At 36.3% G+C, this 13,086-nt stretch overlaps 1 protein-coding gene across 6 annotated transcripts in view; it reads left to right on the forward strand.

The window, feature by feature from the left end:
* Nucleotides 1-1,081: 1,081 nt before the first annotated feature.
* WASHC4 (WASH complex subunit 4) overlaps nt 1,082-13,086 on the forward strand; it is an 85,766-nt gene continuing 73,761 nt past the window's right edge. For all 6 annotated transcript variants that reach the window (XM_036867300.1, XM_036867301.1, XM_036867298.1 and 3 more), the window contains exons 1-9: nt 1,082-1,225; nt 4,403-4,542; nt 5,470-5,523; nt 5,620-5,685; nt 6,440-6,485; nt 6,949-7,016; nt 10,255-10,337; nt 11,973-12,015; nt 12,466-12,569. In XM_036867300.1, the coding sequence (XP_036723195.1) occupies nt 1,165-1,225; nt 4,403-4,542; nt 5,470-5,523; nt 5,620-5,685; nt 6,440-6,485; nt 6,949-7,016; nt 10,255-10,337; nt 11,973-12,015; nt 12,466-12,569 (665 nt within the window). In that variant the 5' untranslated portion in view covers nt 1,082-1,164. The remainder of the gene's footprint in view (nt 1,226-4,402; nt 4,543-5,469; nt 5,524-5,619; nt 5,686-6,439; nt 6,486-6,948; nt 7,017-10,254; nt 10,338-11,972; nt 12,016-12,465; nt 12,570-13,086) is intronic.

Consider the following 13,086-nt stretch of genomic DNA (forward strand, 5'->3'; position numbering starts at 1 on the left):
GTTATTTTTGGTCCTTTTTGAGACTACAGAAGACCTTCATAAGTTCTCACTGTTAAAGATTTAAAAATATGTAAGTAGACACAATAAAACTTGAAAATTCACTTTCTAATCACCAACACATACTCTTTTCCAGTTGACAACTGTCCTGTTTGGTGTGATCCGAGTTCTCTTTCTATGCATCTACATGCACATATGCCAGTACACGTTTATATAAAAATACAAATGTAACCACAAGTACACATTTTTCTGCAACTACCTCCTGTCAGTTTCTCATGTCTCTATAAACCTACTTCATTTCTTTTAACAGTTATCTAGTATTTCGTAGTATGGACATATTAAACTTTATGTAATTACTCCCTATTGATGGAAGTTTACCTGGATTCTTACTAGTATCTATTAAAAACCATGCAGCAATGAACACTGCTGTGTAAATACCTGTAGACATGTAGCCTTACTGGGTAACACAGATCCTTGTTCACCGAAAAGCCCGTTAGCAGGTAGGCGCCTTTTAGAACCCACTTAAACAGCGCTTCTTCTTCCCCCCTGCCTTTTTAAGAAGAGGTGGGTCGAGAGCCGGTGAGCGCAAGTTAGCAGAGAAGTAAAATTCCTCGCTTAAGGTGTTCGTAAAGTAACTATTCCTCTTGCACACGGCTTTTTTTCTCAATAACAATCTGCATAGGGCGTGCAGAACAAGAACTCGGACGGTGGCGACCGGGAAGACGTGGGATAAACGGGCTTCTGGGAAGAAGCGCCTGCACGGCGACGTCCTAGAGGACAGCGTCTGCCCCGACCCCATCAATTTTGCCCTTTTTAGGCTAGACTGAGGGAGCACTTCTCCTAGTATTAAAAATGGCCCGGAGACAGCAGAGCGAAATTGAAGGTATCGATGTGGCGTGAAAAGTGCACTGAACGGTGGCGAGGCCCAAATAAGAACGGGAGGACCCCGCGAGGACTACCGCCATCGCCGCGGCAACCTCCTCGAGCCACCACGGAGGACTCGCTTTCCCAGCGGCCCCCGCGACCCGCAGGGGCAACGAGCCCGGCCGGCCCTCGCGAGCGGGGGCGGGACTGAAGCCGGAAGTCACGTGCGGTTACAGCCGCCCGGGTGAGGCCGCGTCGTCGCCAAGGTTGGTCCGGGCTGTGACTGTGGGAGGCGCCGGCGTGATGGCGGTGGAGACTCTGTCCCCGGACTGGGAGTTCGACCGCGTTGACGACGGCTCACAGAGTAAGGGAGCGGCAGGCAAAGGTTGCGGGTGGACGCTCCCCGGCCCGCCTCAGCCCCGGCAGCGCTCCTGCGGGAGGGCTCTGCGTCGCTGTGGGCGCGCAGCGGTCCACTTCGGGACATTTTCTGCGCCTCGGGGTGTGAGAGGGACGCGCTCGCGAACCTAACTTTCCGCGTTGGGATTCCCCGGCGACGCTGGGTCAGGCCCGGCCAGGGCTCGGCCTTCGGGGCGGTGACTGTCCTGGGGAGCCCGCTGTGGCCCGGGGGGCGCGGCGTCCACTTCGTGCAGCCGGGGGCTCGGGCGGGGTACGCCCGGGGAGGCCCGCAGCCCGGGGAGCGGAGGCTGCCTTGTCTCTGGCCGCCCGGGGTTTTCGCCAGATCCTCAGAACGTGCAGTTGTAGGTGAGGCTGAGGTCCGGGTTCCTGTTTCGGTTTCCTGTCTTTCTTCGTTTTCCTCCCAAACCAACTTTTGGAAGTTTGAGTGTTTTTACCTTCGTATTCATATGCTTATCTTCGCTAGAAGATAGCGAAAAAGAACTCATTTCGCGGTAAAAAAATAAACACGTGAATGTCAGTTTATGTCCTCCCATGCCTTTTATTTACGTTAAGTGGTATTTTTCAAAAGTGATGTCCTGTAGTTTCCAGCGCACCTAAAAAGGTTTCAGAAATTACAGCAAATCTGCTTCCGATTTTACTTAGTAAAATTGGATTGTCTCATTTTAACCTAGCAAATTCAGTTCCACGCAGCAAAATTTAGAGGCCAAACTATTTCAGTGAAAGTTTACCGAAGACGAATGCAAATTGGTGATCTGTTTCTTATCTTTGGTGATATGAATCTGCATAGGTGATATAAGAGAGATTGGAACATACTGCTTGTGAATTTGTTTTTTTAATGTAGTTTTCTCAAAAGGTGAATGTAATTTTTAAAAATTAGGCGTAGGGCTTCCCTGGTTGTGCAGTGGTTAAGAATCTGCCTGCCAATGCAGGGGACACGGGTTCCATCCCTGGTCCGGGAAGATCCCACATGCCGCAGAGCAACTAAGCCCGTGCGCCACAACTACTGAGCCTGCGCTCTAGAGCCCGCGAGCCACAACTACTGAAGCCTGCGCGCCACAACTATTGAAGCCCGCGCGCCTAGGGCCCGTGCTCCGTAGCAAGAGAAGCCACTGCAGTGAGAAGCCCACACACCACAGCTAAGAGTAGCCCCCGCCCCCGCTTGCTGCAACTAGAGAAAGTCTGCGCGCAGCAACAAAGACCCAACGCAGTCAAAAATAATAAATAAAATAAATAAATTTGTTTTTAAAAATTACGTGTAAATTTTGCATAATTTTATAAAAGACAGGCACATTAGATGTAATGAGGTTTTATTAGCCTCTCAAAGAAGCATGAGCTTAATTCAGGATGGTTAGCAGTTTTTCATAAAACATTCCATAAGTTATAAGCTCCTATGCAGCATGAAAAAATGATCCTGGTGGTATTGAATCTTTCAACTTGTTTACGGAGAAGATAACTGTATTTACTGTTAAAGTGAACTGCACCTTGTCATGTATGAAGTTTTATGGACAGAGGTTCCCTACTTTAGTATCTGCAAAATATTGGAATGAAAATATGTTTTGGGTTTGAAAAAAGGTTGAATCAGAATGATCTGGTTCACTCAAAAGACTTTTTCCACATGCCAGGAACTGTGGTAGGTATTATTAGGGATACAAAGATAAAACAAGGAATTAAGTCTGTTGGAAGAGATAAGCATGTAAATAGGTTTTTGCATTTTTTACTCTTGAATCATTATGGAGTTCTTATTTCAAATCTTTTTATTTTAACTTTTACCAATTTAAAAATTTATCAGCAAGGAACGTTAATGTTATTACAGGTTTTCTCTTGCCTGCTACTTTATGAATTTCCAAACAGACTAAATGAATAATTCATTGGCATGTTTTTCTAGCATTGCCTTTAAGAACTCATTTGCTGTTTAAACGCAGCTTTGGTCATTTCCCATGTAACTGAAAATTAGACATGTACTTGGGATTTCGAGAATCTTAATGCAGTTTTTAAAATTTAAGCTGTAGGGAAGAGAGGACCTCTCTTCTCTGTGCCTGGTTTTCATTAATTTTTGGAATATGAATCATATCTAGACTAATTGTTTCCCAGAATTGCCTAGATTAATACTATAATGAGATGGGAACCTTAATGAACTAATTGATCCACCTGATTTGGAGCATTAGTTGCAAAATAGGGGAGAATGTGAAGCTAGGTCTTTATCCTTAATGAGTTAGAACATACCTTATCTTAGAGTTGCTTGGCATTGCTAATTTGAGGAGAGAAAATTTTTACTTTTTTTTAGAAGACAGCGATTGAATAAAGTAATTCACATCAATAAAAGAAACTGAGTTGGAGTTGAATTTGCTGCCTTTGGAATGAGTAATGAATTCTTATGTTTAATAAGGTGGAATATTTACTGTCATTAACTTTGCTGAGTAGGCAAGCTTTTATTGTCCAGATTATTCCAGTGAGTTCCTAGAGTCATCTATTAATGTGTAAATTCTGTAAATATCAGCACAGTATTCTGTACTCACTGTCCTTTAGTGGCTTTTCCAATTCTATTATGATAGTTAAATAATTAAAACAAAATATCTTGGTAAATTTGAGGCATTACAGGAATAATATGATGAAGCAGGTCTAAAACCATTTAAAAAACAATATTTAGGTGTATTTTTAGACATAGTTTACTGTGTAATTAAGCATTACATTTTAAAATTTTGCTTCTATGACAACACAGATTTTTGCGCCTAAATCAGGTCATGATTTTTTTTTTTTTTTTTTGCACAAAAAAGTTGTTTATGACTAAAACATAGAATCAGGACATTGAGTTGTCTAAGGCATTATTCACATTTTTTAGATTATGGAGTAACTTTTTCATAGTATTTTAAAGTTGCAGTTTTAAGATGATATCTCTAATTGGTAACATCTGCTGTTTTTACAATTATCATATCTATTTGGAAAAGATTGAAAGTTCAATTATTGTTTAACTTTAAAACTTTATTTTCAAGAAGTCCAGACATTCTGAAGTGATACATTAACAATGCTTAGTATCTACTTTGCTGTGACTTTTGATATTATTTGAAGTAAATGTCTTGTAATTCATTACTTATACTTCTTACAAACTTTCAAAATTTAAATTTAGAAATTCATGCTGAAGTCCAGCTTAAGAATTATGGGAAATTTCTTGAGGAGTATACCTCTCAATTGAGAAGAATTGAGGACGCACTGGATGATTCAATTGGAGATGTTTGGGATTTCAATCTTGATCCTATAGCATTAAAGGTTTGATTTTGTTTTATTTTTTAATTTATGTATACTTTTTCAGGACATACTGTATCTTGAAAACAGTTTTCAAAATTGGGATATGTATTTTTATTGTTTGGAATCTAAAAGAACTAAAATAAACATGGAGAAAAATGGTTAATTTCCTTTTCTCTAAGCCATGCATGTGTTTTTGTTTTCCTTTTTAAAGAATGACACAAACTCAAAGTCTTTAGTGTCAAAGAATGACACGAACTCTTTGAGCTAACTTGTTTTTCATTATCAAGAAAATGAAGAGGATTGGAATAGCATATTCAAACTTTACTTGTTTTTTTAATTGAGGTTATTTTACATACAGTGAGATGCATAGATTTAAAATACTGTTCAGTGAATTTAACCAGACACCTATTCCCATGTATCTCATATCCCAATCAAGATACTGAATATTTCCATGATTTCCCAAAAGCTCCCTTATGCTATTTAGGGGATCTTAATATGGGAGTGATTTTTTTAAGATATAAAATAAGTCACTCCTGCTCTGTTCCATTTTGAGGTAGTTCTGTTTTGTTTTATCTTTGAAACTGTTGGCGCTTAATAGCTAATATTTATTGAGTACTTATTATGTGCTAGACACTGTCCTAAGTCACATGTAGTCTTACTTTAATAACAGCTTTCCTGAGATGTAATTCATATATCGTACAATTCTTTGGTTTTTACTGTATTCATAGAATTTTGCCACCATCACCAGAGTCAATTTTAGAACATTTTCACCAGCCCAAAAAGAAATCCCATAGCCATTAGCAGTCACTGCCCATCTGGCGTAGTGCTAGTGCTGAGTACAGGGTCGAACACAAGTTTGCATAGAAGAGAGATAGTCTCAGTTTGTGTATTTAGAATTTTCATGATTTTTTTCAAATTAAAAAATTTTATTTTCTTTTGTTTCTATAGCTTTTGCCTTATGAACAGTCTTCCCTTTTGGAACTCATAAAGACTGAAAACAAGGTACAGATTCCTAAACCTAAAAATCTGTTTTTAAAATGCTTTAGTTATCTGCTGTAATTTACTTTTTTCCTTTTGTGTTTTTACTCATGAAACTAGGTCTTAAACAAAGTCATCACTGTTTATGCTGCACTTTGTTGTGAAATCAAGAAATTAAAATATGAGGTAATTATTTGTACTCTTAAGACATTAAAAACATGATTTAAAAGCAGATATGTGCTTATATGTGTACAGTGTGCATAAATATTTAGTGAATGTTGAATGAACTGTATCTTTATAATAGTAGGAATAATGAGTACCATTCACTGGGTGTTTACTGTGTACCAAACACCATGCTAACCCCGTTAATGCTAATAACCACCCAGGAGGTACGTGAGGAATAGATGAGGAAACCGAAGCTAAAGGAGTGTCATTCACCTAACATTTTACTGGTAATAATGGTTTGAGTCTGGGTCTGCATTCCTTCTGTGTTGCTTGTTGTATATAATGGCTTTCTGGATATAACTGATTTTTTTTAAAAGCTTTGAATTTTTAATATGTTCTGTGTTTCCTCACCCATGAGCCATTAAAACTCTGGTGGAAGATGGTAAACTTCATCTTTTTTTCTCTACCTTTTTGATACTATGTGGTTGCTTTTTCTCTCCTGAACTAGTGGGAGGATGTGGGAAATTACAGAGTGGTCAGATAAGACAAAGAAAAGGCTAAAGAAATCAAGAAATAAGGTTGAGTATCAGTAATATCTTTGGTACTCTAAAGATAAATTGCATTTACCTATATTGCAAGCAGTTTTTGAATTTAAGTGAATTTATGTGTGTGATGTAGTCATCGGCTTACTATTAAATAGGGATAACTAAGAGAGCTTAGGAATTTAAAAACAAAATAGCAACCTTATAAAATTATTTTAATTTTTTTTAAACAGGCTGAAACTAAATTTTATAATGGTCTCTTGTTTTATGGAGAAGGAGGTAAGTTTTAAAATTTCACATTGTAATGTTGTGATGCTTTTTTTTGCGATTGAAATGAACAAAAAGTTAACTGGCAATTCTAGGACTGTCATGATCATGTGAAGTATTAGTGTGAGGAAATAAACATTCAGATTTTTTGTTGGTTTATTTTTTTGTTTGGTAAACAGGTAAGAAAACCTCAGTGATGAAGCAGCAGCAAATTCTGTATGAAGTTTATTTTGATATTTTTATAAATTACAAAGCACTGTAGCTAGATGATTCTCCTTGAATTCATTAAGTTGTGAAACAGATGGTTACTTTTAATTGTGTGATTAATGATTGTTTCATTTTTCTCTTCAGTGTAAAAATTCTGTTTTCAATACTATGCAGATTAGAAGATGTCCTAATGAATAAAAATCACATTTTTTCTTTTGGTGTTGATTAAAATAAAAAATTGAAATATTCTTCATGTTGCCTTTTAAAGCTACAGATTCCAGCATGGTGGAAGGTGATTGCCAAATTCAAATGGGGAGATTTATTTCATTCTTACAGGTAAATGGTTTTTACTTTTTATTGAGCCTTTTCTTTGAAAAGTTTGAGTAAATCACACATAATCAGAAAAGAGTTATGAAACCTTCAAATGCTAAGAATGTGTACTGTGAGGGTAAGATACTTAGTTGGCGATGGATTAAATTGATAGTTAAGGAGATTGTAATTCCTGGAAGATTTTCATAGCATTTTTAGTGAGATAAGCTATCAAAATAAGTTTCTTTGTATAATTTCATTTATGGACAGTTTATCACCATGCCTTTTAAAATAATTTAAATTTTGTACCTGGTAGGAAAAGATACTTTATGTTAGAAAAAGTTGTTAATGGAGATCATTAAGCTGTTATGTGAGCAGTGATGAGGTTTAAAAGCAGCAGCACATGATGCTTCTAACCAGATGTTTCAGTTTAGATATGCTTTTCATCACTGCAAAGTTTTAGTTATTCTAGGTTTTCTGGTTTATCAAAAGAATGAAATAACTTCTGTTTCTCTGTTATAAAAGCAATGCTTATATAATATGACAAAAGCAAGAATTGGAGATAAGGAAACAGTACCCATAATCCCACTTACCTTCTGATTGTTGGATATAAGATTTGATATATTTCATTGAATCAAGCATGCTACTATATTCAAATCTTTTATATCTTTACTACTTTTTTTGGTCTTCTTACCTAACTGAGAGCATTTTGTTGAAATTATCCTCTATGATGGTATGTGTCAGTCAGGGTTCAGTCCAGAAAACAAATCACATGAGGTATTTCAAAAGGGGAGATTTAATAGAGCTATCATACGATCTAGCAGTGCCACTCCTGGGCATATATTCTGAAAGACAAAAACTCTAATTCAGAAAGATACATGCACCCCAATGATACAGCATTATTTATAATTGCCAAGATATGAAAGCAACCTAAGTGTCCATCAACAGATGAATGGATAAAGAAGATGTGGTACATATATACAAAAATGGAATATTACTCATCCATAGAAAAGAGTGAAGTAATGCCATTTGCAGCAACAGAGCTGGACCTAGAGATTATCATACTAAGTGAAGTGAGTCAGACAGAGAGAGACAAATATTATGGGATATCACTTATATGTGGAACCTAAAAAATAATACAAATGAATTTGTTTACAAAACTGAAACAAACTCACAAACAGAGAAAGCAAAGTTACGGTTACCAAAGGGGAAAGGCAGTGGGGAGAGATAAATTAGGAGTGTGGGATTAACAGATACACAATACTATACATAAAATAGGTAAACAACAAGGATTTACTGTATAGCACAGGGAACTATACTCAGTCTTTTGTAATAACCTATAATGGAAGAGAATCTGAAAAAAAATATATAATTGAATCACTTTGCTGTACACCTGAAACTAACACAGTATTATAAATCAACTATACTTCAATTAAAGAAAGAAAGAAAGAAAACAAAAAGAGGAGATTTAATATAGAGAATTGGTTCCATAAGAATTGGAGGGCTGAAAGAAAAAACAGTGAGGGAAGCCAGAGGAAGCAGATATCACCTCTACATCTAGGGTATAAAAGGGAAAAGGTTCGGGTTGCCAGAGTCTGGGAGGTATACGAGGAGGAGCCCTAGGGAATTAGTATCATACCTCTGAGGAAGCCGTGCTGCCTGGCTGCTGCTGGTAGAGTTTAAAACTGAAGACTGGTTCTGTAGTGCTGGAAGCAGCAGGAGCCTGGGGCAAGCTGCCATTGCTGGGGTGAACTGCTCCTGCCTGGATTATGTCGATAAAAACAGCAAGAAGTAGGAAGGATGTCCATTTCCTGCCTTCTAGCCTGCTTTTAATGCCACCTGTTGGCAGAACCTAACAGGAAGCCTGCTGGGCAGGAGTCTAAGAAATGTTACTTTACAAGGTTGAAGTGAATGTGTCAGTTTCTCTAGTTTTGTCAAATTTTGCATTTCTTATTTTGAGGATGTTTTATTCGGTGCATACAAGTTTATAACTGTTCATAATTCCCAGTAAATGGAACCTTTTATTGTGTGGTGACCTTCTTAAGCTGAGATAATAATTATGTCTGTAACATATAATTACATATATGGTCATTAGCTATAGTAATGCTAATAAAATCTGTTTGATATTGATATCATTGCCCCAGCTCTGTTTTAGTTAGCATTTTCTTTTTTTAAATTCTTTTTATTCTTTCAGCCTTTCAGTGTCATTATGTTTTAGTTGTGTTTCTTTAAAACTGCATCGCTCTGGATTTTGCTTTTTTATATAATCTGAAAATTTCTGTGTTTTAATTGGTTAATTTTATTTCTATTTGTCTTATATAAATAGTGTGTTATGTATCTGGACTTATTTCTGCCTTTTTGTTTTGTGCTTTCTATTTGTCCTGCATTTTCTGTTCTTTCCCTGCTTTTATTAGACTTTTACAAGTTTAATAAGAAATGTAAAACTAGAGCTGTTTAAATAAAATTGAAATGTATTATTTTCACTTTCAAAAAATTTAAATTGTGGATCTAACAGCTGCATTTGATTCCATTTTTAAACATTCAACAAATGTTTCATGAGCCTAGCATATGTTAGAAACTGTTCTTGGTGCTTGGGATACAGCAGTGCACAAAACCAACAGAAATTTCTGCCCTCATAGAGCTTACAGTTTAGAGCAGCCATAGGTTTAATTAGGTTCTAAATATTTTAGGATAGATGTGAGTTAACTATTTAATGACAAACATATTTCTGGGATAATTAATATTTCACTTGACGTGTGCCAAGCCTGTTTATAGATAAGATTCAAGGTAATAAACATTTGAAGTTATTTCAGAGTGACTTCTGAAGACCCCCTCCCCTCATTGTCATACTTTCTAAACTGGCAGCTTCTGAGCTTCTTCATTCATTCAGATGTTCACTCATTTATTCATTTAATAGGCAGACATTTATTGAGAAGCAGTTGAGGGTTAGCCACCATACTGGGCAGTGGCCATTCAAAGAAGGAATAAGACAGTCTCTGTCAGTTAGGAATTATATGAGTAATGAAAACAGGACTTAAAATAGAAGGATGCGTGAAATGCTGTAGGGGCAAAGAGTTAGAAATAACATTGGGAGATGAATTAAGAACTGATTGCTTGAAGGATGCTTGAAGTTGTCTTGCTGCAGGTTAACTGGAGATTTTTAGTAGAAAATGTTTTGTTTTTGTTTAGGATTGTTACCATAAAATTCAGTCAGAAATAGTGACATTTACTCAACTTGTAACATATACTCAACTTGTCATTTCAGGAACTGTCTTGTTTTGTTACGAGGTGCTATGAAGTGGTGATGAATGTAGTCCATCAGTTGGCTGCCCTCTATATCAGTAACAAGTAATGGATTTTAGAAATGTTTTTACATTTTTAATAGAGATGCAGGAAATGTTTTTCTTAAACTAGCTAAATATCTGAAAGTTTTTCGTTGGTTCACTCACTCACTCATTCCTTCATTCACTTATTCAGCGTTCTTTGAACACTCATGATGTTTTAAACACTACTTGATGTGTGTAATCCATAGGTTAGTAAGACAGTTTCTGCCATGGTGAATGAGCCCATTATCTGTCTGAACGAGAGTGTTGACAGAATAATCTTAAAGAAATCTGATTGTATAGAAAAAGACTAATATAGAATTAGTATATGTACCAAGTTCCCTCTACGTATTTCCTCTTTCCTTTACATTGAAGGGTCCTTGGATTAGAATCATGTGACACTTTTCCTAAGCTGCAGAATCTTGGGGAGTGGGGCTAGGTAATCTACATTGAAAAATTTTTGTGAGTAATTCTAATGCTCTTCCAAGTTTGGGGACCACTGCCCTAAATCAAGAAAAAGACCAAATTTTCATAGAGCCCTTAGTATTCTTAACCACCACAAAGTAATATCTTGCATTTGATTAAAACTGTATACTTAAAATTTTTCCCATTTACTACTTAATTATAATGTTACAAAACTTTGTTTAGGTATATGACTAGGGATTCTCAATTATGAGAAGAGAGATAACTGAAGCCCAAAGGAATTATTTGCCAAGATTCCATACGAAGTTAGGTACTGCTCTTTTGGTCACCAGTCCATTCATAGTTGTTCTTACTATACCATGCTGCATCTCAACTCTCTTTATAAAGTGAAAGACTGTGTTAACTGTTTCTCATTCGCACGTTTTTCCAGTCAGTCAGTTATTTATTTTATGTTCTGTGCTCTCACTGAAGTTCTCCTCATGGCAGAAGGGAATGAGAGCACAGCTCTCCCCAACCCCTGCTGTACTTGGTGTGGAATTCAAAGAGACTCCCCACTACCACACTGCTGCCCTTGAAAGATGAAATTTGTCTGAATTTTGTGCTTAATTTTTAAAATATTCTATCTTGTGGGATATTTATATATGCTTTGATATACAAGTATTAATTTATTTACTGTTGAGTAGATTGACTCTCTAGGAAGTAAAATTGAATTATCCTGGGGCTTTTGACTCTGGTATAATCCCATTTGTATGCATTGTTTTTTCAGTAGGAATGAGAATGCTAGCAATAAATGCAACTGAACAGAGGTCTAGTTCCCAAATGCCAGTTCGGGTGGGATAACAAAGATTCTAGTTGAAAATTGAGAAATTCTCATAGTTTAGAAAGAAAGAAATACCAGTTTTGTTATTTCTTTAGCGCCATCCCAAGTTAGATCCTTTAGGCTTGAATGGCTAAGGTTATTCATGGGCTGCATATTGACATATACCTACCCACTGAGGAGTTGGGTGTAGGCAAGGAGAGCCCAGACTCTGTATGTACAAGTTATCTGCTTGGGAAAGTGGAATATGATAATAATTCTTTGGGTCGTTTAAATTGTAGTGACTAAAGCCTAAATAAAAATAAATACATATTAAAATTCCAAGAGCTTCTGCTTTATGTGTTTTCCTTGAACATGAACTGTGACAAAAAAGGAGATTTTTTTTTTTTTTTTTTTAACTTGGGCGTTATTTTATTACAGGATTGCACCCAAAATTATAGAGACAACTGGAGTTCATTTTCAGGTAAAAGTAATTTAACTTGACCTGTAAAACTAATTTTTAGTATATTTTACTTTGGAGTTTGCATGATTGGGGAGTACAACAATTATTGCAAGGCTCTTAAAGGAGCTCTTTTTTTTTTTTTTTGCATTTGTTCTCTTTCATCTGTGAAGTTGATGAGGCATTACTGACCCACTATCAGTGTAACTCTTCCTAGTATTGGCCCAATGCAGACTCTCCAAGTGGTCTCTTCAGAGAATCTACAGTATCATGATTAAGGATGAAATATTGGGTGAAGGGTTTCCCAGTGTAAGGCTGATGGTTCCATCTGAGGATTAACAGTTTCATCTGTAGTTTAATTTACCCACTGCTTTAATTTAGTAATTAGCCCAAGTGTGTTTAACTTAAAAAATCCACATGAAGCTTAACTTCTGACTAGTGATTAAATGATAATCATTTAAGGTTTTTTGACAGACTATGTATGAGCAATTGGGAGAGCTGTTAGCAGTTCTGCTTACCCTGGATGAAATTATTGATAATCATATCACATTGAAAGACCACTGGACTATGTACAAAAGGTGAGCCAATTCCAATGTTTAAAATACTCTCTTACTTTGTATAGGTAATGTATTAGTAAAAAATAAATAAATGTAAATAGTACAGATCCGTTAGGAGACCTGAAATCTGTATTTAGAAGGATCTCATGTCAGATTTTCTTTGAAGACAGTAACCATTCTTTTAATTTCAGGTAGGGTTTTTGCGAGTATGATATACTTGTATAAAGCATCCTAATTCTTAAAGTGTAGTTGTTAATTTGACTACCTTAGGACTCAGATTCATTTTTTCCTTGTTCTATAGGAATGATAGTTGTTTATTCTCAGCTTGGTTTTATTTTGTTTTATACCCTAGAACTTTTTAAAGTCAAGGCATTTTGTTTTATTCAATTTATAAGCATTCACTAAATGTCTTTTATCTAGAGAGCACCAGATCTGAATTTAAGATGATATAAAAAGGTAGGATTAGAAAATTAAATAACGTTAGGATTGTTTTTGTTCAGATTTTCAAATGTGTAGAGCCAAACAAGTGATACAAATA

Source organism: Balaenoptera musculus, chromosome 10 (assembly GCF_009873245.2).
Source record: "Balaenoptera musculus isolate JJ_BM4_2016_0621 chromosome 10, mBalMus1.pri.v3, whole genome shotgun sequence".
NCBI lineage: Eukaryota > Metazoa > Chordata > Mammalia > Artiodactyla > Balaenopteridae > Balaenoptera > Balaenoptera musculus.